Source organism: Hoplias malabaricus, chromosome 3, assembly GCF_029633855.1.
Source record: "Hoplias malabaricus isolate fHopMal1 chromosome 3, fHopMal1.hap1, whole genome shotgun sequence".
In the NCBI taxonomy this organism is placed as follows: Eukaryota; Metazoa; Chordata; class Actinopteri; order Characiformes; family Erythrinidae; genus Hoplias; species Hoplias malabaricus.
The window spans coordinates 8,794,908-8,822,561 of record NC_089802.1 but is presented as its reverse complement, the minus strand read 5'-3'; the positions used below and the strand labels follow the sequence as shown (position 1 = coordinate 8,822,561).

Here is a 27,654-nt window from a genome sequence, read left to right as displayed (position 1 = left end):
GTCCAGTTAGTTTGCTGCCCTACGAAGGACTGGCGCCCCCTCCAGGTTGTGATCCCGCCTGGTGCACAATGATTCTGGGTAGGCTCCGACCCCACAGCAACCCTGAACTGGAAAAGCAGTTACAGACAGTGAATGAATGAAGGCTTATTTTCTGTTGTGTACAAGCTGCAGATTTGAACGGAAACCCAAGAATTAAAAGAGAACAGATCTGAGTAGATTTCAACAAAAATTTATTTCATTTTCACTGTTTATAAAACCAGCTTTTCTGCATTGATGCCAACTTAATCGGTTTGGGGATACATCTGCGTAGTGTGTGTGTGTGTGTGTGTGTGTATGTATGTACATATATATTTGCCTGTACGTGTGTATCTTAGACAATGAGTGTGTCGGGAAAACATCTGAATTTCTGTTTATTGTTTTTATGACTCTCAGAAGTGGGTGTGTATGTGTGTGTGTGTGTGTGTTTGAAAGAGGGAGAGAGAGAGAGAGAGAGAGAGAGAGAGAGAGAAAGAGAGAGAGAGAAAGAGAGAGAGAGAGAGAGAGAGAGAGAGAGAGAGAGAGAGAGAGAAAAAGAGTATATCGGAGTGCTAATAAGGCAACATGCAGTATTCAGTTCCCGATGGCTCTAGATTTGAGGGTGGGCTTGGACACTGCTGAGTGAGGGGCTGAAGAGGGGCTTTCTGCTGAAGTGTGAGACCAATTAACAAGTCAGTAAGAGTTGAGACATTCTTCTTATTGGCAAATATCGACTTCACATTCTCATGATAAAACACAGTGCTGGAAACTCCTCTGCAGTTTGCTACAGAACAAACCATTGCCAGACTCGATGCAATGGCAGGGCTATTGCTTCATTTTGCAGGCATTATAAATCTCTGATATGCTGGCACACCAAACACACGACATGCAGTGCAACAACAACAAAAAAATAAATAAAACAATGAGTGAGATATGTTCTGATTTTTTTTTCTTTTTGCTCCTCTTTGACACATCATTCTTCCCACTTCAACATTGCTCCAGTAAGAAGTAGACAACATGAATGTAGGTATTGCTCCTTTTGAATAAATTACCTTGAGCTGCTCAATATTTGCCTCTTCACAACAGTACAAGGACAAGCAAAAAACTAGTACAAGCCTGTAAGACTGAGTAGATATGTACCGAAGACTACAGAATGATCTCAGATAGTGAGAACACATACAAACTTACAGAATGTCTTACTCTAAGTCTATTAGGGATTAAGTGCACACACTAAATCTAGTTCAGTCTCTCGTTGTAGGCTAAAGGAATGTAATGTATCTGAGGGTACACACACCTCATTACTGCATATGCCATAACATTAAAGACAAAAGAGTTTAAAATGAGGTTGTGGCCTAATGTTAATTGCCACTTGTCGTTATGGAATGAAATACAGACAAACATCCTTCATCCGTTGCTTACTATCTGCCATTTTCCTTCTATACTCAGTCTTAAAGTAGTGTGTGTGTGTGTGCATGTGTGTGTGCGTGTGTGTGTTTAGTGAACTGGCTGGGGTGACAACACTAGGACGGCAGCATGATGACAACAACACTGGAGCAGTGGGGAAAACCAAGCGCTACACACAAAGCAAACGACACGGGCATGAAGGCCAGGGAAAGTCTGTTTCCGTTTTGGTTGTTCCATATTGTCACATAAAAAGAAAAAAAAAAAACGTCTGAAGAGTGGCGTGTGTTGACAGGAGCTGAGGGGGGGGACAGTCTGAGGATGGAGAGATGCTCCAGACTCCAGCCTAATATCCCTGTTTTAAAGACACGGAAAAGCTGTTTTCATTATGAACCCACAACAGGAACTTTGTAATATTAAAGATACAGTTTCCTGACAGTGTTTAGTAAAAGATTTTACACAATTCCTGCCTCGGCTCATCAGCTAAGGCATATTTGAGGTCTGAGGTTTATATCTTTTTTGCACTAGAGCCTGGTGCTTTTCCAGCTCTACACGGCTCGGCACGCTTAAAGCACCATTTACTACCAACTCGTCATGGTTGGAACCCGGAGCGAGCTGGGACCGAAAACCTATCAGGTTCCAGGGATCAGGCACCAGATTTGGCTGGTGGAAAAGCAAAAGAGCCGTGCCGAGCCATGCTGAGTCATGTAGGTTCCATGCAGTGGAAAAGCACCAATTATGGAATACACCACCAACTCACTGCCACGCATCACACAAACCTCAGGGCCTCAGGGGAATCTTAATCAGTTTGATTACCAGGTAATTAAATCGTGTTCTTGTGTGGACTGAATATACTCTACGCATATAAAGTGTGTCCTATCATCAAGGTCCTAATGACCAATAAATGGTTGTAAATAAATGTAAAGGACAGTCCTAACCTTTAATGATGTTTACATGAACAAAGTCCCCAACAATGACCATTTTTTTATTCATTTGAATTTTGCTGTAATTTCTGCCCAGATATTATTGGTGCCACAGAGTGTAACTAGCCTCAGGAGGTTGAAGTCGAGCATGTGCTCCTTTGAGAAACTTGAGGCGTGCCCAGTCATTGCTTCTTTTTGAGCTGCTGATGCAACTCCACTGAACAACTTAACACCTCAGAGGAGAATGCCCACACTAGCCAAGGGGATAGGGGGCTTTCATTCCCACCCAGGAGAGCAAAGCCAACTGTACTCCCTGGGAATCCTAGTCTCAGATGTTTAAGGCAAAACACCAATGATCAATCCTGCGGTCTGCACCACTGCGCTGCTCGAGAGGGCCCTGCCCACGTTGTTTTGACACATACAATATAGTATGTAGTTATTCTTCAAGTAGAGAGAAAAAAAAAGGTGTGTAGTTTGAATTTGCACAATACACATTGTATAATATTTCAGTACTTCCAGTACAATAGGTTTTATGAGCCTCATGAAAACATGCCTTGCAGTTAAGGTGGAGGAACCACTTAGATGTTCTTTCTCAACTGAACACTGACAGGAAAAACAAATCATTTCCGTGAAGATTCTTCTTCAAGTAAAACTCTTATTATGCAGAAACCAAATGCCCTGATTGTGTCAGCTCTTCTGTATTAAATTATTCAAATTTTAATAATTTATGTCCCCAGATGTGGGGCCAGCTCTATGGATCGTAAACTGGTTCAGTTTGGGGTTACAGTGCGTTTAGATTCTTTAGCACATATTTATTATCATTACACCTCATAGGAAAAAAAATGTAAAGATAATAAATAACATTTTCATAAATATATGTAGCTATTTTTAGTGTTAATCCATTAAAAATTATTCAAGATGCACACTCAGATTTTTGCCCTTACCTGCCCTCCATCACCACCCTCCATGCCTCCGTGGGAGAAGTCACCCTGGGGACACACAGATAAAAACACATGAGCTCCAGTAAGAAGGCAGGAGCTTGCTGTTCCTCAGTTCTACAGGAACAACCGGACTGGGTTACAGCTGAACTTGCAGTGCACTGAAGCAGTAGCGTAATGACTAATGTAGTGGATAAATTATGGTGGTCGTAAGGTGGAAATCCAAATATCCTCTTGTATTGTCATTGTCTTTCTTTCTTCTCTCTCCTCTCACTCCGCAGTGCAGTTGGATAAGTAGTTCTGCTGAGTCACTGTAAGGCACGGTGGGGGGAGGGAGGGTGGTGGGTATAAAAACAGTGTCAAATGCATGCCCCTGTTCATTCTAATACTGAGAGTAAAAACATGACTGAGAGGAAGACTTTAGTGAAGGTTAACTATGTCAGTTTGGAGGTTACAGTAATGAACAGCAATACAGCAACCATTTATAATTCATTTATGATCCATTTATGATCTAGCAGTGCAGACATGCACAGGTTAAATAATCAGTATTAAATATAATGAGAAAAAAACCCAATAAACAAAGAGCCATGTTCCCCCATGCACTATTGCCTGACACTAATATATGGTAGGGTGACCAGACGTCCTCTTTTACTCGGACATGTACTCTTTTTTTAGACTTAAAAAATTTCACAAGCGTCCGGCATTTTGTTTTTCTACAACTTACGTAGAACTTCTAGAAACGTTTCGTTCACAAACTAGTCCCGCCCTCCCCTACTCCGATTGGTTCGCTTGAGTGAGAAAGGGGCGTGGTGAAGTTGCCTAATATCTTCTGATTGGACGGTCTGACTGTAGAGGTACAGTTTTTGGTCTATAACCTTCTCTGTAAACATTTAATTGGTCAGTCTGCACGTCAGTAGTCCTTGTTTACGTCAGGCAAAGCTCATGTACCTACCCTCATCTCGAGCAGCTATGCCGAAACGTAAATTCAAGTTCTCGGATGAATTAAAAAAGAAATTCCCATGAGTTGTGTAGCAAATAAAGGTGTAAAGGACCTAAAAGCACACATAGGTTCAGCTAAGCATACAACCCCCCCCCCCCCCCCCCCCTTCTCAGATCTGGTCACCCTAATATATGAGGACAAATCTATTGCTATTCAGGGAAAAATTTAAAAACCCACAGTGAACCTAGATCATTAAAACTCTGGAGGAGAAGATAATTTATACTAGGATATGTATTTATTTTTGTGTGGAAAGCACAACACAACAGTGGCACAACACAAATCATACTATTTGTTTATGAAACTTTGTCCTCAAAGATGCCCTGAGAATCTGAAGAGTTCCATATCTCTTAAATAATGTTTTTGATAAAATGGTAAGCATGAGTTAGAACAGCAAGCACTGCAAGTAACTAAAGGTTAAGTGTGTAGAAATGGAGATACTACAGCACTAGTTGCTTTACACATGCATAAGCCAAAATTACATGATGCTTTTACCTATCAGTGACAGCTTAATAAATTAACCATATGGAACCATTATGCAAATATCATAATAGTGAACCCATGAAACAGAACTGCTTAAGATTAGCTCTGACACGTTCTCTGAGTTTGCATACAACACCCTGCTATGAATAATGGTCAGGTAATTTTATTAGCTGCATGGCAGCATTCTACATGCTCTGCATGCCACCCCAACCAAACCCTTCCAATAAGCACACCTCATATACAGGCTCGTCCTGTTAGCAGCGGAGTTGTATCGTCGTGGAAAGACAGATAGAACAGGTTAGACACACACAGAAGAGTCAGTGATGGAAAAACAGGTTAGCAAGCAAATATGCTAAAATGGCTAACAACAACACACAGATGACAATAGCCATACTTTAGTGTAACTACTCACTTTCCTCTACAGTTAACAATGAATTTCAAAGTGATCTTAAATTCCTGGCAGGCAAAATGAGCCTCCAAAGGGGATTAAATTAGGATCTGTAGGGCACACGTTTAGATTTTCTCATTGATTTGGCTGGGTAATCAGACAAATAATTTAGAATGGGAATTCAGGGAAACCAATTAAGAACAGGACAAGACCGGACAGGACAGGACATGAAAGGAAGGGTGAGAACCACATCTAAAAATAGAATGGAAACAAGCTCTATTTGAGGTAGACACAACAACAAGGCCCACAGTAGAAGGCATTACATGAAAGACTGACATCTACTGGTGGTGATTGGAAAAAGAATCTTAGTTAAGCTCTTAACCTGCACTGTTTCTCTCCTACACTGTGTGTTTTTTTAATACTATTATTTTTATTTATTTATTTACTTATTTATTTAACATTGCTCTAATAAATGTTCATAAGGAATGTACCAGTAAAATGCTCTTAAATATGATCTTTTTTTCCCTTGTCATTCATAGCAGTGTCTGAATAACTGAATAATATTTTTACGATGCATAACTGAATAATACGACTTTAAGCATTAAGGGGTCGTGTAAGCACTCACCGGATTAACCATCCCGGTTGATGCAGCCACGTTCTCCACTCCCTCCACTGTCTTCTGACCCAGGTCATTAGCACTCGCCGCTGCCGCGTCACCAACAATGTTCGCCTGTTCTGTGGTCCTGTTGGCAACTGGACAAGACAAAGGGCCAGTGGATAAAATGAGGGTGATTCATTTTCTTACACCACCTCCAACCAAAACCTCATCACATTTTGGCAGTATATTTTTTCTTACCTGTGTTGACACCTGATACGACTCCCTCCTTTGTCTTATTTCCTGAAACATCAAAGAAATACAGCCTCAATCACTGATTCTGTGAAACCTTGGGTGAAATTGTAATGCCTCGGTAATAGCCTCGTACTATCTCTGGTGAAATAAAACTGACCCTTGAAAAGAATTTTAACAGAAGCCTATAATGGAAGCCATGTTCTGATTGTGTCAGATTACTCTGCTGCAGTGTTGTGGTGGGACAGACAGTAATCTAATCTTAGGGCAATCACCAACAAACAACAGCATTCATCATGGAGCTGACACAGCACACAGCACGGGGCGTTTGATTTCTATATTTAGATGCATTTCCACTGAAGTCAAATCTATGAAGAGTCTGAAATCAACTGGGCTTTTATTAGCACTGACGAGCTGCTCTTTTCCTCACTGTCCATGAATCAGGATGTAGATGCTTCCCTGCTGATTAAATGGTAGTTATATAACCACCAGTTGGGCGCATGAGAAGGAGGGAGTGAGGAGAGGAGAGGGTGAACGAGAGTGAGATGAGAGAAGGATGCAATGAAATGTAAAGATGGGAAAATGCCGAAAGAGAGGATATACCACCAAATCCAGATCTAGTAAGATTAGGTTATCGCGCAGTAATCTGTCTCACAGTGGTGTTGCATGTGACCCTGAAAGATTGTGTTTCAGGAAACACTTTCTTCTCTTTCCTCCTTAGCAATAAGCTTTATTGAGAATTGCATGTTAAGGAGCATTTCATGTCCTATTTGTGTATTTTGTCCTTTGCTAGGTCTGGCTAGGGTGCTGGAGAATCTCTCTCTCTCTCTCTCTCGTAGGCGACATCCACGTGACTGGGCCTGGCTGAGTGGCTGAGTGGCTGCGTGACTAGCGTCTGCTTGTCCCCACCTTTTGTACTTTCTATTCCTGCTTCCTTTATGACTGCAGCACACTTGTCTAGGGTCTGGCACCTCACTGACCTGTATAGGACTGCAGTATGTAAGCTAGTTATTTTCCATATGCTTTCCATATGTCTGAGGATCAAATGGCTCCTGGTGCAGTGCACAGCTGCTTAATAATGAAACTCTGTGCCATTTCCAGTGGCGCGTGCCAGCGGCTATGACGTCATATCACCCCGCTCATCAGCGTCTTCCTACTGAAGCAGGCTACTGTCTGCGGAGCAGTAAATCTGAAGCGTCTTAACACTAACTTGATTAGCCTTCATAGCTACATATATAAAGACTTACTATATTTGCTGTGTTTATATATACATACATCCATACATACATAGTCAATTGTCGGCCACTAGCTCATTTAATTTCCGATATACTGATATGTATAAAATAATCAGTACTACACCACAACTAGCATCATTAGCTACACTCCAGTGAAGCAGATTAAAACAGTGAGTTTGTATCCTGCTTTTGCAACAGCCAAAGAGTGTAATGGCTGCATGCTCTGTTGCCCAGTGGCCCATATGGAAGCACTCTGAAGCCCCCTGATAGCACTCCACCAGTGTAAGAGCAGAAACACACATGGGTACAACCTTTAAAGGGATGACCTTGGTGTGAGGAGTGGTGCAGTGTGGGAAAGAGTGTGGAACAGTGTTCCGCTGCAGCGCTTAGATGTCAGAGGTGATGCAGGATGGTGAGCAGGTTTGATTGGATTAGTTCAGCTCATCACGGCATGGTTATAGATGAGGAATCTTACATCATACATTTAACGCTACACTGAAGCAAAGTGAGCCACTGCATTACCCTGATTCAAACAGGATTATTATCTCCACATGAATAAACCACACTGTTACATAATGCTACGTTGCTTTGTCATACGCTAAAGATGAGTGAACTGAAAACAGAACTGCGTTCATGTAAATTTTCTTTAATTTTATGACATCATTTGAGAACAGCAGCTGCCTTTTTATACTGCATGAATAATTCATGAGGAATGGACGAATATAAACGGCCAGAATTAAAGAGACGTAATTCATTAATCTATATAAGGCTCAGTGATTATATTTTATTCATGTGTAAGTAATGGACACATGCAGTGAATCAATATTTCTCAGTGTGTAGTGATGTGAATCCTGCTGTAGGTTGTTGTGGGGGGTTGGTGTTCGCTGTGATGGGGACTTATCAATTCCTACATTCATCGATCACTGTCCTGTCTCCTTTGCTCCATTTTTGTTAGATTTTCTCGTCTTTGTCTCTCTGTTGCACTGATGAGTGTGTGTCCGTGGCCACAGGGTTGTGACATAACACACAATACTGCAACTCTCATCCAAACCCTCTTTACCTCTCTCTCTCTCTCTCTGCCTCTCTCTGCCTCTCAGTGGTGGAGAAAGGGGTGGGGGAAGTTCGTCATCTCGCACAAGCAAAGCAAATCCTGCCGCAACAGCACTGACACGTGGTGGTGGTATTGTGTGTGTGTGAGTGTGTGTGTGAGAGTTGGTGGTGGTGGTGGGGTGGGTGCAGAGAGCCATGATTGCTGCAGTGCTCAGCTGATCCATACTTGTCAACCTACCCACCGCCCCCCAGCCTCACTGCACCGAAGAACAGGGGAAAAAAGACATTTATAATGTGCATTTAATATTCTGTAGTTAAATCACACACTCTGCGAATAGGTTTTATCTGCTCCTGTTCCATCACATCTAACACAACTGATTATCACTGGAGCGTGTGAGGGGTTTTCATGTGTGTTCCATTTATTTATACACTTTTACTATTATATCTGCATGCTGTTTTAAATCGATGCCGTTTTGGACAGGTGCGATCCATTGCTACGCATGCTTTGGTGCATTTCTTCCGTGCCCTTGCCCAGTCTTTTCCGCCATTCTGAGCAGTGATGCGAAACAAACAAGTAACCTTGCTCTTAGGGTCGTTAAATGCCATGCCCAATGTGGCAAGGAGCAATGCTCTGCTACCTGCGCACTATAAAGGTATCATTGCTCATGCTATCATTTCACCTCCCTCCATCTCACTCTGCATCTCTCTCTCCATCCTTCCCTCCATCTCTCCATCCCTCTCTGTGTACCACACCCCTGAACTGTCTCTGCAGCACCCATCTTCACTACATTTTTTAACCAGCTCCCTTCCCTATACCAAAATACTGTATACAAATCTGCTTTGTCAGTGTCACTGACTGGGAACCCCTGAGAGACCCCTCTACGTCCCCACACCCACACACACACTCAGACACACACAGACACATATAACACAGAGCCATCAATCTCAGTCTCTGTAGGCTGTTTCTTTTACATAATGAGCGATTACAGCTGCTGTCTACATCACACAGCACTGTTCTGCGATGGGATGTTTTTAACGGTCCCATTGCAGACCCCATCCACTCCTTTTTTTTTAAATCACTCACCCACATAGAGGACCCCCTCCTTGGTCTTCATAGCTGCCTCTTCCACCCCTGCCTTGGTCTTCTCAGCAGCAGCCACCACTCCCTCCTTGGCCATGGAGAATCCCTTCATTAGTACATCCATCCTGGACGCTGTGCTCGGAGTGATGCAGGACACTGGTCAGGCCTGATGGCGTGGAATCTGGCTGGCTCTCTGTGTGAATATCGGTGTACGGATGTGTGTGCGTGTGTGAGAGAGAGTGTGTGTGTGAGAGAGAGAGAGAGAGAGAGAGAGAAAGAGAGTGCGTGTGTGTACGTGTGTGTGTATTTGTGTAAATGGAGTCTCAGCGAGGGGGGATGAGATAGAGAGGAGGATTAGGCAGCAATCCTGTGCTCATACAGAAACACGACTCTTAGAAACACGCACCTTAGACGAAGAGAGCAGTGGGATCGGGCATGCAAGGATGAGAGAGACTATGAGTGAGGGAGAGAGAGAGAGAGAGCGTGAGTGACAAGCAGCTGCAGCAGTGAGACAGAACCTGCTGGATGCTGCAGCGCATTTAAGTCGTGCTGCTGCAGAACCCCCCACCCACTCACCCGCCCCCCCACCTCTTCTCAGTCTCTCTCTCTCTCTCTCTCTCTCTCTCTCTCTCTCTCTCACACACACACACACACACACAAACAGCACTGTCACACAGGCTGATAAGATTTAATGCACAGAGCTAAATTACAGGTTTTAAACTCATTTTTTGTTCTTTGGTGATGTCACAAATAAAGAAATCAACAACATAATAAACAAACAAACTAAATAAAAACAACTATGATTCAGGGAGCGATAAAACAATGTTGCATCTGTGCTTACTGAACTGTAAAGAAGCAATAATTATAATGTAATGTAAAGGTAACTGTAAAATATTCCCCACCAAAGCGACACAGTAAGCTCTAGGCTTTACATGATGAAACTATGGCTTCATCAAACCCTTATAAGGGCTTTTTACATTTCTACAAAGCCCTGAATGCCAAGACCACTGAGTAAATCTCGAGATAAAGCAAAGTCCCTGAATTCAACCGTTCCAGAAACTGGAGGAGAATCAAACGCCTCCATGTCTTAAAGGATGGTGACTCGAAAAACAAAGCCACCTTAAAAAAGCTGAATCACTCCCTCTCTGGCTCAGGAGAGGATATGACTACACAGCAAGAATCCTTTTCCAGTCTGTGTGCACATTTCTGGTAGAGAACGACAGAAAAAAAAAAGGTCAGCGCCTCGGTCAGAGTTGATTGGTTCAGCGCTGGTGGGTTGATGGTTTTGACAGAAGCTGAAGCAGTGGAGGTTTCTGGAGGATTGTGAAGTTTCTTTTCATTGAAACATTTTATCTTTTAGGTTTTGGTGGCTTGGTTTGCTGTTTACAATTTTAAGAGCCATGTATACTATGTACATGCTGTAAACTCAGATTTCCTTATTTTGGGCAGCAGGTAGTGTCACAGTCACACAGCTCCAGGGACCTGGAGGTTGTGGGTTCGATTCCCGCTCCTGTGACTGTCTGTGAGGAGTTGGTGTGTTCTCCCCGTGTCCGCATGGGTTTCCTCCGGGTGCTCCGGTTTCCTCCCACAGTTCAAAAACACAGGTGGATTGGCGACTCAAAAAAAGTTACCAGATGTGTGTCTGTGTTGCCCTGTGAAGGACTGGCGCCCCCTCCAGGGTGTATTCCCGCCTTGCGCCCAATGATTCCAAGTAGGCTCTGGACCCACCGTGACCCTGAATTGGATAAGCACTTACAGATAATGGATGGATGGATGGAATAAGCAGTGGTAAACAAACTATACTAATAGATGTATTTCTTGTTAACCCAAAGGCCAGGTCCTTACTTTAGTGTTACTTCCTTCAGGCCATAGATTGAGACTCTAAAAAGCAATAGACAGAAAAGCTCAATGCATCCACCTGGTGACTGTCTATTCTTCGACCTGCACTTCCATCTGACACATAAGTGTTAGGGAGCAGCTGTCTTTTCCGTGTACCATGAGCAGGAAGCACCAAAGCAAGAAAAAAATATTAAATATTTAGATATTTTCATGTCAATTGACACCACATTGTTTCACACGAGTCTGGTTTTGTCCGAGCACAGTTTGATTGTGGTGGCCCTACCATTTCACCTCACACTAAAACAATGGCTTGCAGTCTGTAATTTTGAAAGTAAATATAATCCCTCTCTGTCCATATTAAGCTGTTCTTTAGCCACATGAAACAAAAACAAAACAAATCTATTTGGAATTCCGGCTTGTAATAGTTTATAACATTAGCTTTGAACTTCACTGAACTGAATATGCAGCTTGAACTGAAGATGTATTTCAGCTGGTTGCAAAACAAACTTTCCTTTTAGGGATAACTACTGAAATGAACTGAACAGTTACTGTTATGTTTCCCAGAGACCAGATGTGCAGGATTACTCACCAAACCATATTCTAACCAGCAGGAAGAGAGAGCCCTATGTCATACACAAACACACACACCTGCAGAAAGCAAAACAAATTTCTACAGTGGCAGACAGAATTTCATAGAGATGACACAGACACCTTCTGTGCCTCTGATAATGGCTGTGTGTGCGTGTGTGGATAGGGGTGGAGTTAAGGCTCAGCACACTGCCTGCTCTCTCTGAAGCTGCACATCTAAACCAGCGCATGTTATGTAACGGCAGATCATAATCTTTCGAAGCTGCTGTACTCATGGTGGAAATTAAGCCTCAAATTCTGGTGACAATATTGTCTACAGAAACAGACCCTAACACACGCACACTTCGGTCCAATCACAACCTTCTGGCCAAACAAATAGCACTGTTTTCTGAATTCACTGTTTTAAACATCAGAAGTAAAGTTTAATGAGAAAATCCGATCACATGGCCAAGGCAGATCTTTGTTTCACATATTATCAGTATCCCTTTGACAGTCTGGGTCAGTCTGTTGACCCTCAAACACTTCACCGAACATGGATCCCATGGATTTTGAAGAACAACATAAGTTTATCGTTGTCCAGCAGGAGATGATGTGATTGTTCTGAAATGTGTGCTTTTCTTTCCAAACCGAGTGTCCACTTAGCTGGCAGATACTTAATACAGACAGGAAGTGCTCTATCAGTGTATAGGAAGCTGAAGTGTGCTAAAGTATCTGGACGCTGGGCTCAGCGTCTGGATTCGCCATGGGGGTTTGTTGTCACAGCTGAGACTCGGCACATTATTGAAGCAGAAAGACTGACACGAGGCCCTGAGGACCACCAGGTCACCGTGCAGCTCACAGCGGTCAGCTTCTCCTGGGTTTTCTCACACAATAGACTCCTTCTCCCTGAGCAACTCACTACTCAAACACTTCAGGCTCAGACACCACCTCTTCGTTGGTGGGATGTTGATGTTTTCTCTCCAGCCTGAGAAAGAACAGCTGAGGCCTGGTACATCGATGAAGAGGTCTGGGGGACAGAAACGGGGTCAGCACCGAGAACAAGGTCTTTCTGTGTGTGTGAGCACAGTCAGTTATTACTGAGGACCCTCATGAAACCAGACCCAGGTCATGGCTAACGTCTACCAGTTCTGCGTCAGAGGCTATACTTAGTTACACCCTGTGAAATGAAATGAACTACTATTGTAGGACGGCATGATGGCACTTCAGGAATTATCACGGTGTCACTGTCTATGAGGAGTTTGGTGTGTTATCCCTGTGTCTGTGTGGGTTTCCTCCAGGTGCCCTGGTTTCCTCTCACAGTCCAAAAACACAAGTTGGTAGTGGGGTAGGCTGTGTGAAATTGGCTTCAGGTGTGAATGTCTGATTGATTGGCACCTCCTCCAAGGTCGGTTCCTGCCAGGGTGTGTTCCCAGTGATTCCGGGTCGGCCCTGGACCCTCCACAGCACTGATCAGGTAGAAGTGGCTGCAGAAGTCGAATGAGTGTATAAATGAATTCAGCCTTGTTTTGCAGAAATACCTCCCCTTCCCTAATTAATTTTTGATTTTTTTAATGTAGAATCCAAAATATTGAGAGAGAATATAATAATATGTAATAATTTTGTAAAAACAAATTATTTAAAAAATTAAATTAATTTATTTAAAATTTTAATTACATAAATATGTGACGACTCGTCCGGAGCACCCGGAGGAAACCCATGCAGACACGGGGAGAACACACCACACTCCTCACAGACAGTCACCCAGAGGAAACCCACGCAGACATGGGGAGAACACACCACACTCCTCACAGACAGTCACCCGGAGGAAACCCATGCAGACACGGGGAGAACACACCACACTCCTCACAGACAGTCACCCAGAGGAAACCCACGCAGACACAGGGAAAACACACCACACTGCTCACAGACAGTCACCCAGAGGAAACGCACGCAGACACGGGGAGAACACACCACACTCCTCACAGATAGTCACCTGGAGCGTAAGCAGCAACCTCCAGGTCCCAGGAGCTGTGTGACTGTGACACTACCTGCTGCTCCACCGTGCTGCCCATGTGACAACTCAGAATCTTTAAACAAATTTAAACCCAGCGTGACCTTGAACTGGTGTTGTTGCAGAGTGATTCAAACACTTTGAGCCATTACTGTGGTTTAGGGGAGAGTCTTTAATAAGATGGGGAAAGTAGGTAATTACAGTGCTGTGCTTTTTCTAAAACAACTAGTTTCCACAAAATCACCTACTCCAGCTTCAATATTTTGAATAGGAACACACGTTATCTATGTATTTAATGGTGATTGAAAAGGCCGCTACTCATCAATGACAATATAACACTAAAATACTAAAAAAACAATGTATGTATATTACCATTAGTCATTTCTGAACATGTAATCCACATTAATGACCAGATTAGTGGCTTAAAGGCAAGCTCTATCAGATGCTTTCTGCCCAGCTCTGTACATAAGCGCAGATATTTCCAGGGCATGGGATGAAGTCTTGTACAAAACATGTTTAAAATTTCAGTGCAACATCTGTTTCCCTGTCAGGGAGGCCCAATTAGACTGAGTGTGTTGGGCCTATAAGCTTGTGTATGTGTGTGTGTGTGTGGCCAGGCGAGTCCAGGCTGCATTCAGAGTGTTAAGAATAAGCTACAGCTGAAGCTCTGGTTTATTGCTTTATCGCCTCTAACCTTTTCACAAAGCAACAATTCCAACAGTCCACCAGCTTCCTTCAATTGTTTGAGGGTGTGATTCCATCAAGGGAGAAGATGGGGGTGAGAGAGAGAGAGAGAGAGAGAGAGAGAGAGAGAGAGAGAAAATAAAGGAAAAGAAAAGAAAGGAAAAGAGAAGAGAGGGAGTGGTCACAGAGAGGGTGGGGACAGGGGAAGTTTTTGGTAAGAATGTTTGGGCTTTGAGAAAGAAGGGGAGAAGTCGAGGGAGGGAGGTGGAGTAGGTTTTGTTTGTCTTCCTGAGGACGTTCCAGGGGTGTTGGAAGTTAAACCAAACTGCCAAACTGCTGTGGTGCTGAGGAACACTTCCAGTGGCTTTGTGTTACAACAGAAGGATGGTCCTCACACTGCTAGTGTTCATGCTGCTCCATGCTGGACCCTGCATTGCTGGACTGAGGGCTAGGGACCCTGACTTGGAAGATGAGATGCAGGGGCTCAGGGACTCAGAGGCTGACACATCTGGTACATTTGACACAGCTTACTTTCCCATTCCTCATGGACACAGACACCACAGCTCAGCTGGACCACAGCAGCCATCACTGGGTACTCCAGACAACCCTCTGACACCAGCAAGAGATAGTCCACATCAGCCTGCAAGGACAGGGTAAGTTCAGTTCAGAATTACAACACAAGCTGAAATGTGCCTTATAGAACCATCGTCTTTACTGCAGGACCAATTTTTTTAAAGAGCAACGTGTCTGAAGAAATGTATATTGGAATCTATTATAATTTTATATCTTTATGTTTTAATGACATTTGTATACTGAAGTGACACACCAATTTCCTGCTAATATAGTACCATCTCAATTTTAACCCCTAGTAATGACTTAACCATCCATGTTCTTAAGCCCAGCAGAGCACAAATGGTCCCACACACTCTGGTGGGATGGACCCCCCTCTGTGTCCTGGTAGCCAGTGTGGGCATCTGTTAGCTCATGTAATAGAATCAGCGTAGCATTCTCATCCAAAAGTGATGAACCAAAAATATTGCGGTTGGTATCATATGCCAGTTCATTGTGGGTAAAGTGGTGGGCTAGTTAGCAGTTGGAAACTAGTCGTTACTATAGCAACAGCACTGAATGGAGCTCACTCGTGAAATCCTGCTCAAAAATTTGTGTTTGTTTCTTCACTTTAAATGATGCACACAAACATGAGTTCTAATAGCTCCCTCTTGTGGAGGGCGTTCAGCCTGCTACATGTGACTAACTGTGATTATTTTACTTATAAGCCAGGCCTGTAAGGCAAAAGAATCCTAAACCATGATTGAGACATGTAGCTGAAGTGGAGAAATGTGACCCAGAGGAAAACTCGAATGAAGAGCTTGAAGTCCAGTTTAATAATTAATGGGGCTGGGAAATGGTTTTAAATGAATTGGTGGTTTGGCCTCGCACTGGAATGAACTGCCAGACTTTGGAGCATTTAGGGGAGATAAGTGTGGCTGTTTCGAGGTCTTGTACACACTCTATGGCCTTTATGGGTCCCAGCTGGCTAGCCTTCTATTTTCAGTACACACACAAACACACACACACAAACACATTTCCATGCTTTCAAGGGTCATTTCATAGATGCACATTTATTCTATGATTACTTACCCTGACCTTAACCATAACTACTACAACTCTAACTTCTTGTCCCTAAATAGACAAGTCCCCACAATGTGACTGTGTAAAAAGACTAGTCCCCACAACATGATAAATATCTATAACACACACACACACACACTGCTGACCTCCTGACAACAGAGAGTGATTCTCTGTGAGTGAATGGGCACAGAGTGCGATGCTCCGTACTGCACATGCTCAGTGTGACGCAGTGACAATGAGGTAGAAGCAGCTGCTGATGCAAAGTCACAGCGCCTTTGAGTCTGGAGCAGCAATAAACCGAGGATGGGCCCAAACATGACTCACGGAGAAGGGTCAGGGAGGGAAAAAAAGCACGTCTTTAAAAGCAGATTAATTGATAAAAAGAATAGAGAGATGAAAGGAGTGAAGATTAAAGAGGAGTGGACTGATGAGGGTCAGAAAGGTGTGGGCAGCTGGAATAAGATAAAGGCCTAGAGCACATAAAGGAGCATCAAGTATAGGAGATGTCAGAATACAGTCCATTGTTAAGGATTATGAAAAACGTGTTGACAATACAATGTGAGCTGTGAGATATAGACTAAAGTAAACTATAATAATAATGTGGATGGTTCTGGACCGAAATCTAGCTGGTGTGTATTGTTTATACTCTTATATTGTGGGAGGCTTCAACAGAAATATGCATTAAAACAGAGGTTTATTTTCACTAGAGCCAAATCAGCTTCATTTAATCAGCATAGAACTGAATGGAAACTGAAGACAAAACAGAGACAAGCCACTGTATGTGTATCCTTAGTAGAATCATCAAAGAGCTTTTGAAATGAGTAATTACATTCCATCTATCTGCTAAGGATACAAATATGTAAGTATATATATATATATAAAATAAAATAAAATAAAAACTGTATGGGAGAAGAAGAAAAGGTTTTCAAAGTAAGTCAATGGCCCTGTCAGGAGTGTGCTCCTGCCTCTCGCCCAGTGATTCTGAGCAGGATCTGGACCCACCCAGACCCAAACAGGATGAAGTGGTTACAAAAAACGAATGAATGAATGTTCATTGTGACGTTTTGGCAGTGTAAACAAGAACATTCGTTCATTACCTGTAACCCTTATCCAGTTCAGGGTCGCGGTGGGTCCAGAGCCTACCTGGAATCATTGGGCGCAAGGCGGGAATACACCCTGGAGGGGGCGCCAGTCCTTCACAGGGCAACACAGACACACACATTCACTCACACACTCACACCTATGGACACTTTTGAGTCGCCAATCCACCTACCAACGTGTTTTATTTTTTGGACTGTGGGAGGAAACCCACGCAGACACAGGGAGAACGCACCAACTCCTCACAGACAGTCACCCGGAGCGGGAATCAAACCCACAACCTCCAGGCCCCTGGAGCTGTGTGACTGCGACAACTACCTTAACAAGAACAGATCTATGTAAAAACTATTTGAATAAGGACAAAATGGAGATACCCGAATATTCAACTCATGGATTAGATCAAGATTAAAGATATTTTTGACAGTTTTGAGACAAGTGATCTACACTGAAAGGGGCACGTGTTGATCAAACCTGGTGTCATTCATGAGTGTGTCACTGTCTGTATGTGGTGTATACTGTAGTAGCAGCTGAAATGAATATCTGCAGTAGGGATAGAGTTTGGGCAGCTGTATTAAACTTCCTTTCTTGGACAAAGCCCATTGTACTCAGACACAAATTCTTCTTCCCTTTTCACCTAGCAGCAGACAAGTGTGTCCTGACCCAGATGCAATGTCTGCTTTTGGGGCGCGGAGGAGGGCTCTGAGAGTAGGAGATAAATAGATAGAAAGAAAAAGGAAGGTAGAATTACAAGGAAAAAAATCTGCTTTTTCAGCAAGTACATCTGCAGTAGTGTCCCTGAGGTTTTAACCTAAACTGCTCGAGTCCAACACAGCCCACTCTTTTCTATAAACACATGGTTTATGTATGAACCTCGGCTCCATAATGTGGGGCAGTATTCTAAATGCTTATAAAACATATCGTCAATGTCCAAAAATTAACCTTAATTAAGAAAGTTTCTTTCTCCTCTTCTGTAAAATCATTATTTTGGGAGATATGTTTTTAATGGACATCGATTATTTTTAAAAGGGCTATATCTTTCCTTTTGTCTGGGCTAATCTGAAGATGTGATAGTCTAAAGCATGGGGTAAAACAAGCCATTCGTATTTTGCACTGATTTTGTGTAGACACTTCAGGATTGTCCTGTTCCTCTAACCACGGCTCTGGATCTGTGTTTACATGAGTACACAAAGATAAGGTTAAATGGAGCAAAACAAACAGTCAGGGCAGATAAATGAGTACTAATTTATTATGGTGGAAACAAGAGCAGAGAAGAAAGAGAACCAAGCAAAAATGGCTAAAAACCAGAGCTTCCACTCCTTGCTCCTTACTCCTGGCCTCTCATGCTTAACTGAGCTGTGGCTCATTCTCATTTAAAAAAAAAAAAAGCTGAAACCAATCAATCTGAACCAGGCTGTTTAAACAAGGTCAGAACACTGCTTTGTTGTTTGATCCTTGTGGTATTTTGAACAAAGCACATCACAGATGTTGCATTTAGCCGCCAGAGTTCTGTATCAACTTGAAAATGGGGTGTAATATGTCCCCTTTTATATTTAACCTTATTATTTTGTCTGTTATTTGTAAATTATGCACATTCTGAAATTGACTCCTGCAACACATTCCAGAAATTTGAGACAGGTGCATTTTTAAATATAAGTCTGTGAACTGTTAAAAAGTGTATAAAATAGACATAGACTGCGAAGAGTTTTAGGCCAAATGCCTTTGGCCTTCTGTCCCTCAGAGAGCAGTGCATTAAAACGCTTCTGTGCTGAATATCACTACCTGAGCTTAGGAATACCTTTACAAATAGTCCTAAATAAATACATGTATATGTATGTTATGACTGCACTAGTGTTTGTCCAGAAATGCTGTAGACTACACAGAAGAGCTCAGAGACCTTTTAGGGGTTTTGTTTATAGACTGAACCATTTCACTGTGCTATCATAATAATAGTATTCAACATTCCTCTAACAATACAGATCAACCTCTCTCCCTCTAATGAGATACAGAGTCCATGAGTTATAGGGGAACAAAGAGCCCCTCTTTCAGTCTCCGGTGGGGTGATAATATCGGCCCTGCAGCTTAAAGGGAAGGGAAAAAAGCCTGGACCCTTAAAGTCCCCTGCTGTTTATCTCTCCTCTGTCAGAGTGCTGCCATATCTCACTTCACATCTTCCAATTCTGCTCTGTTCTTTCCTCTTTTATGCGGTTATTACACATTTTCTCTCTTATGATTGTGTTTGGTTGCATTTTCTCTGTCTCAGAAACTGGTGTGCGGTTGTTCATCAGCGTGTGGTGACTATGGCTGTGTCGTGTGGCACTGAGGCGTACCCACTGAAGTCAGTGAAGCCTTGTTCTGATGGTGATTCTGACTGCCAAATACCCAAGTAAGTCACTTCAAATAGTCTTATCGTTTATTATAAACTTAACCTTAATTCTCCCATCATTTTGGTCCTAGAGACCAATAATGTACAGCTCTGTCCCAAAAAATCAAGCCGAAGGAGTGACCGGGTAAGCACCAGCTCTATGAAAGTGTCAAACAAATAAATACAGTGGAATTTGAGTTCCTAACTTGTGTTTATTGATAGTCAGAAAACATGTTATTTCTTACTAATTCAAGGAATAAGGTTTAAAAGACCGTTGGTCCCCCCCAACTCTAGAAGTTGCACTTAATTTAATGCAAAATTACGTAAAGGTGTGTTGTTTTGGCTGCAATAATTCAATGTACAGTGGGACATCTGAGCACAAATGGCCCAAAGATCCCAAAACATCCAGAAAATGGACTAAATTTGTCAACTTTAAACGGGCACTTTGGAAAGGACCATCCGCTCACTCCGTTATCTGTAGCTCATTTCACTGGCGCTTTTCCAACAATATGGGCATGTAAGGACACCAACGAAAGGTGTTCAAGAGCCTCTGTAACATGGAGGTAAACAGGGTAAGGACACTCACTTCGCCTGTTTTAGTTGGGGTTAGTTAACGTTAGCTTGACTCGCTAAACTCGGTGGCTCAGATTATACTCGGCTACGTAGCTGCATTACGGAGGTTTATAGTGTCGGATGAGTTCGAGTTCGACTTCGATCACATTTACAAGAATAACGGTCCCTCTACATTTGAGTTTAGCTTATTGCTAGGCTACTGTCATGAATAATGCTGGTTATTTAGCTAGATACCGTCATAACAGTGTTTTACCGCGGCGTTGTTTAGCTGTTGTCCACCAGTGACGTCACATGGTTGCGTTCAAGAATTTCCGTAGCGAATTTCCGTCAGTTTAATAAAATTGTCAGTTTTAAAGCAAATTAAGCTGCTATTTTCATTTTGATTCATACTTATATATGTCAGTAACTAAAATAATGTGAAATATTCATGGAGGTCCATTAAGTGGTGCTTAGCCTTTAATAAAAATTATAAACAAATAAAAAAATCCTGAGTAATAAAAATCTTTATTAGAAAAAGAATACGTAGTTGATCAGGCTTCTGTGCATTTGTATGGTAAATGGTTCTACTTTTAATGTGTGTTACTGGACTGTGTGTACATGTTTTACAGGTATGAGCCCTCCTCCAGGCCTGTGTACAGACAGAAAGAGAAGATTTTTACTGCACTGCACTGGAAATGCTGCCCAGGTCACAGAGGCCACAACTGTGAGGAGACAGGTAAAACACCCTGCACTCCACCTAACACATGCACCCACCTAATATTATCCTATAGATAATGGCATCATCAATTATTTTGATGGTTTTGAACGAGTTATACTATGATTAGCTAATGCACATTTACACAAATATGGATTTATTTAACACATTAAAAGTAGAACCAATTAACATTCATGATCAAATTTCTAAACAATTTTTATTCAAAAATATGATTTTTTATTTATTTATTACTAACAGTTTTAGCCCATCACTCGTTTGGCTCAGAATTTTTGGAACAGAGCTGTAAATTATTGGGATTTATAGTTGTAATAAATGTTAAGACTATTTGAATGACTTATTTGGATAGATGGCAGTCAGGGTCACCTTCAGAACAAGGCTTCATTGATTACAGTGGGTAGTCACTTGTAGTCTGTGACGCACAAATTAGGACAATTTTTTTTCTTACAATTTTTGTTTCTCTGAATTAGGACACGACAAAAAATAAATGTACATACATGCATCTAATGCTTCTGCATTTTAAGCCTAATTATGATGACATTTCCTTAGGAGAGTCCTCAAATTAGTTGACTCGTGTCAAGATACTTGATAAAAGTTTGGTGTTTTATTGAATATCTGAGTAAAATATGTAAAAAAGACATAGATTATTCTTTGGAACTAACAGAGAGGCTAACATATTTTCAAAAAATGCTATTCATTTTTCCCATGACTTGTCTTATTGCTAACGATCAACTCTCTAAACGCAACACACAGATCTAATTTCAACCTTCTTCCTTCTAAACCTTACAGAAGCAGAAAGCCAGTCCAGTCCGGAACATCCAGAAACTACACGGACAGACAATTCTGGGGTTGATGATTCAGGCAAGTGTCCAGCGCTTGGTTTAGACAGGGATGGCTTTAACTCTGAACTCTGAACCCTTTAAACCTCACCCCTCATTCCTTGTATGCTTCATTTAACAATTCAAGCCACTGGCCTTGACAAACAGAGGAAATACCCAAAAATGTCTCACTCTGTGAAGTCCTGTGAGTGTCCTTAAACAGGAAAGGGAGGGTGCTACTGTTCTGGGCATGCAGAAATATGGTGGCCACGGCAAACTTCAGGAACATACTAAATTAAAAGGAGAAAAATTAGTCATAGCTTAAAAACATTCCCAAATGGGCGAGATTGTTGGACTAAAATAATATTTCTCTTTTAAAAAAAAAACTGTCTAGCTCACTAGCTTTGTGTTTTCCTTGTGTGGGATGGTGTCCAAATGTCCCATGTGAGTTTAATGTTTTTTGATTTTCACCCACCATTTATTTATGCTGTTATACGGCTCACATTTAAACAGCGGGCTACAACTACCCTCCCACATAAAAATAGCCAGTCATCTAAGTGTAGAGTTTTATAATCATTTAAGTCCAAACAATCTATTCCAAAGTGATTGGAGCTATGTCCCAGTTCCTCATTGCTAATTTTGTCTTCCTGTTCATACTTCCACTCTACAAATATTCCCACCTGTAGGAGTAAAGGAGACTGACTTTCTTGAGGATGGACACTGGGATGGGACTCCAGTTCAGCAGCCTCCTAGTGGCCCAGTGTTTCCTGCCTCAGGGCACTACGGTGAGCTCACTTAGCATAAAGCAGAACCATTTAGAGCACACACTGCATACTGGATGAAGATGTGTATTAATCATGCTGAATGATGTGACCCTGCAGAGATTTATAGAGAAGGAAGAAAGTTTAAAAAAAAACAAAAAAACACAAGGACACTGAATAATGTAAATGTTAGCTCCAAAGTGACCTTTTCTTGAAGTGCCTGTTCCATAGCTAATATTAATCATTCATTCATTATCCGTAAGCGCTTATCCAGTTCAGGGTCACGGTGGGTCCAGAGCCTACCTGGAATCATTGGACGCAAGGCGGGAATACACCCTGGAGGGGGAGCCAGTCCTTCACAGGGCAACACACACAGACAGACACACACACACACTTTTGAGTCGCCAATCCACCTACTGTGGGACTGTGGGAGGAAACCGGAGCACCTGGAGGAAACCCATGCAGACACAGGGAGAACACACCACACTCCTCACAGACAGTCACCCGGAGCGGGAATCAAACCCACAACCTCCAGGTCCCTGGAGCTCTGTGACTGCGACACTACCTGTTGCACCACCATGCCGCCCTAATATTAAACATAAGAAACCCATAATGACACCACTGTTCTACACACTTCCATCCAAAAAGAAGCCGAATTAGAAGTCTGTTTTTGAAACAGGAAACAAGAGTCTGAAGACGCTGTGTGGGAGAACGTCTATTTCTGTGAACATCATGCAGTAATAAAAGCACAGGCTTAATGCAGCTGTGGCTTGAGCGTAGGTTGTGGCAAAAAATACACAAGCAGGACAACTTATTAATCCATGGGCTGCAGTCAAAAATGTTATTTTCGGCATGAGATCCATATTGGGCACAGATTGTCTAGGGTGCTTCCAGAAAATACAGCTACTCCTGTCCTCCCCCTCCCTTCCTACTGCTCCTCTCCTACCGTAGATGACAGCAGAGGAAGAAAGGAGGACGAATGGAAAGAATGAACCGTAATTAGGGAAATGGGACAGCTGATCTCTTTTAAATACCATGATGATTACTGATGAACTGATCACAATTCTCTCTTTCAGTACAGCCCTAATACTCTTGAACCTATCGCAGGTGCTGCACAAACACAGCACATATACAGCAATTCCGTCCATTTAATTGGGTTGTGAATATTTACTTACGTTTGATTATCTGCTTATTTGTGATTGATAGTTTGTGTGTGGCCCTCAGTCTTCATGGGGAGCATATTCTGGTGTATCTTCTGCTAGAAGCCACTTAGGTGGGTTTCTTTTGTCTCCTCTGGAATTTGGAGAGGCATCATGGTGGCGTTTCTGGGTCACGGAGGAAAGGAGGAGGATCAGTATGAAAACGCAATAACTTTTAGGGTTTCTGGAAGCACCTGGTCATTCTCTGATATAAAAAGAACAAGAAAGATTAAGGAGGCTTTTTAAGTGCTAACAAATGTGTAAAAATTGCTAAAATACAGATGACATTCACAGTAACTCCACCATTATATTTCTCTTGCAGTTCTGTTTGATAAGATCCATCCATTTTTGTTTTAGGTACCGGTGGAGCAATCCCTCCCTCAGCCTCTCTGCCTTTCATGGATTCTGCCACTCTCTTGACATTCCATCAGATGTTTGCCGCCATGATGATGCAGCTTCAGCCAGTTTTGGACGGCTTTAATCGCTCCTTGGAACATTTGTCCAATGAGGTGGAAGGGCTGTCCATGGATCTGCAGAAGCTGAGAAAAGGGCAAGAGGCTAACATGCCCAAAAGTAGACGAAATCCCATGGGAACAGTTGAGGAAAAGCTAGATGACAGCTTTGTACAGATACGTCAAATACAGGCCCAGCTAGACTTACAGCAAAAACAGATGGAAGACACAGTACAGGCCCAACAAGAACTGCTGCAGAATAACTTGACAATCCTTAAGGAAGAAATTGATCATTATATTAACAAGAGCCATGAGGAAATACAGGTAATTCATATTTAAAATTAACCGCACTCATTTTCCAGGCCTTATAATCTGTAGAAATGACCAATACCATGAACGCAGTAAATCTAAGTGTACTTTTCTGTTGCCATGTTGTTAGGTGAATCTGCAGTCACTGAGTCAATCTGTGGAAGAGGTTAAACTTAGTCAGGAAAGTCTGAGGGACCTTATGCTAGGAGAGTATGCTACCTCGGTCCGTGTGAGTGAAAGCCAGCCAGCGGCGATGTCTGGTGTGTGGGAGGCTATTAGTAGATTGGACAAGAAAGTGCTGAATAACACTATGCAACTCAGTGCCTTGTCTGAAAACTCTACGCAATTGACAGTTCTAACCAAGAAACTGGACCACTGCCTGCAGAACGTGAATATGAAGCTGGAACAGGTTCGAAGAAACTCAGATGTCCAGTTTGCAGAGACTGGGCAGGAACTGGAGGCAGCTAAATTGTCTGCATTTAACAGCATCAATGAACTGTCTTCCAATTTCAGCAGCCAGCAGAGACAACTGAGAGAGCTGGAACTTTACTTGGACAATATTTATGAGCGCATCCACCAAAATGAGGCCACCACAGAAGCAGAGGACTGCAGTTGTAAGGAGATCAGTGAATCACTGGTAACGCTGCAACTGAAAGTCGCTAATGTAACAGATCTGGCCAAAAAGAACCACTATGCACTGGTGGATGCAGAGGCAACAAGGGGCCAGGCTCATTGGGCCATGCAAGTTGAGGACCTTCATCAGGCCTTGTTACACGTGAAGGAATCCCTGGCATTTGAGCAAGCCAAGAGCAGGACGCTCAATGATAATACATCCCAGTTAAAGGCTTCACTTCTAGGAAACCAGCAGGAGATTCTCGTTCTCAAAGAAAGTTTTGCAGCCAAGGCTGAGGAGATTAGACATCTCTCTGTATCATTCTCCTCTCTACTGAAGGATGCTATCCGTCACTCTAAAGTACTGGAGGTGCTTTTAGGAGATGAGGTCATAGAGTTCTCGAGGTGGTCTGACAGCCAGCAAAAAGAACTGTCCATACCTGTTCTGCTAGAGAGAATGAGGTTGATGCAAGGAAAGATTCAGACCCATGAGGATAATCTGGTTTCACTGAGAAGGCACGGTCCCACAAGTGAGCAAATGACCAGCGATGACCCTGTGGCATTCTCCGACTGGAGACCCCCAGAGGGCCAGGGAAGGGATGCGGAAGATCACCAGGAACATCGCTTTTTACCCAGACCCTCAGTAGGGGAAGATGTGGACTACACTGTCAGTGATTTCTGGAGCATGGGGAAGGAAGTGGAGCAGCTGGCTGACAGGATAACCCAGTTGGAGCAGCATCTCTGCAACTGCACGGGGGCCCCCAGTGGCTCAGTGGTGGTACTGCAGACAGAGGTTGCATCCTTGCAGCAGGCTCTGGGGGATCATGTGAGGATTTTCCAGAATTTGTTCAGCTATACAGAAGAATTGGCCAGCCCCTCGCACAGCCTGGACTTGAATCGGGTGTGGGCCATGATCAGGAGGAAGGAAAGGAAGAGAAATAAGGGACAGATCAGGAAGGATCAAGAAGGTTCAAGCAGCATACGCAGAAAAAGAAGCACCGGAGAAGGTAAGATCACTCCTGTTTTCCATCATTACAGCGCATTATCACAGAAAACAACAGTATACGCAATAAGATGATGTGTAAACATTAAATGGATAGTTTTACAAGTGTTACATTGCCCCCTTCTGGACAATGCCAGTATTACAACATGACAAAGCAATTCAGCTTGCCCACTAATATACCATCTGTCATACTATTTCCCTAGGGCCATCTCACTCTACGGTGGCATTCATCACTAGCTTGCAGCACACGACAAACACAAGAGGCACGCTCATTCCTGAGAGAGTGGATCTAAACCGTGGAAATGCTTTCAGGTCTTCATCAGGAGAATTTCATGCACCTCAGACTGGTGTTTACCTCTTTTTAGTGACATTAAACCTGGGCAAAGGCCCCTGTCTGGCACAGCTTAGGCACGGCATGGTACCCGTGGCCTCCTTCAGACAGGTACAGGGGGAGGGAGGGCCTCTGAGCCGAACCTGTCTGCTGGAGCTTCAGAGAGGAGAAAAAATGACACTGAAGCTGCTAAAGGGAAGACTCCAAGGACAGCTTCATGAAAACACCTTATCTGGAGTTCTGCTGTTCAGCACAGAGGACAAGGACAAACTCTGAGACAGGATGAGACCTGAGAGACACAGCAGAATAGTGCATACTGCTCTGCACTGCACTAGTTACTTGACTTTTCCCAATCTGCAAGTTCAGAGACAGATTTGTTCTCCTTAGGTCGCCCCTTTTGCCATTTGTGGACCTGCAAAAACAAACACGCATGTACTGGAAAGATCGTATACTACTACAGTGAGGAGTCACAATGCAGGAGAGCACTTCAGAGATGCTCAGTCATCCTGGGAGTATGCCAAACCTAGAGTGTAAAAGGGATGTTAAAAAGTCTCATCACAGAATAACTCTTTGACAGAAGCTTAAATGCTGTTTCTAGAAAGATCATAAATTAGGAATCTGAAACTTACAGCTCACACAATTTGGAAAAGGTTAATGACAGCAAGCACTGACACATACAACAAGATCGAAATCTAGAGGCTACCAGCTGGAATATTAGCGATGAGTCTAATCAGTGATTAACAACAACAGTCAAGAGAAAGACGCTGGTTGAATACTAAAATAATGTAATTTACTTAAAAATTGATACATTGGACAAATTCTGTGTACAGAACAGCCTTTCTCGGTAAACATAAGGCACCTTTCTTAAACCCAGATGCTGTACAGTATATAAACAAAGTTATTTTTCATGGTTCTTTTGCACATTGGACACGTAAGACAAACACGACAGATTCTGTAATCATTTAAATAAGATTCTTCTGGCTGCAATACGTTTCATTAGTCGAAGGGGTTGCATTGGACAGACCTTAAATGTGCAGATGCTGTGCATTAGCTTCTAAGCACTTAATGTATGGACAGCCTGGTTGTGGAATTGTAGACATCAAAACACCGCAATGATGGCACTACATTTCCTGGAATCCCAACATTGACCGAAATGATCAAATACAGTGAGGATGTTATCTTGGAGGGAATAACTGAAATCATATGGTTGGAGAGATCACAGATAGCTGACTCGGGCTAACTGCAATTAGCACAGTATCGTTTACTTTGTATACTCATCTGCACTGGTATTCAGAGACACTGCAAATGTCTTGCCACTGCTACTGCTGTAAAT

At 42.7% G+C, this 27,654-nt stretch overlaps 2 protein-coding genes across 2 annotated transcripts; one reads left to right on the top strand and one right to left on the bottom strand.

Moving 5' to 3' along the window:
* Positions 1-508: 508 nt before the first annotated feature.
* Positions 509-9,882, bottom strand: sncgb (synuclein, gamma b (breast cancer-specific protein 1)). The gene is made up of 5 exons (XM_066665066.1): positions 9,362-9,882; positions 6,002-6,043; positions 5,771-5,898; positions 3,284-3,328; positions 509-1,771 (listed from the first exon to the last, which is right to left on the bottom strand). The coding sequence occupies exons 1-5, from the start codon at positions 9,480-9,482 to the stop codon at positions 1,763-1,765; spliced, it is 345 nt and encodes a 114-aa protein (XP_066521163.1). The 5' UTR covers positions 9,483-9,882; the 3' UTR covers positions 509-1,762.
* A 4,834-nt stretch (positions 9,883-14,716) lies between these two features.
* mmrn2b (multimerin 2b) lies at positions 14,717-26,604 on the top strand. Its single transcript, XM_066662755.1, has 8 exons — positions 14,717-15,112; positions 19,450-19,572; positions 20,733-20,839; positions 21,626-21,697; positions 22,341-22,439; positions 23,972-24,390; positions 24,506-25,994; positions 26,194-26,604. The coding sequence occupies exons 1-8, from the start codon at positions 14,844-14,846 to the stop codon at positions 26,595-26,597; spliced, it is 2,982 nt and encodes a 993-aa protein (XP_066518852.1). The 5' UTR covers positions 14,717-14,843; the 3' UTR covers positions 26,598-26,604.
* The last annotated feature ends 1,050 nt before the right edge of the window (positions 26,605-27,654 follow it).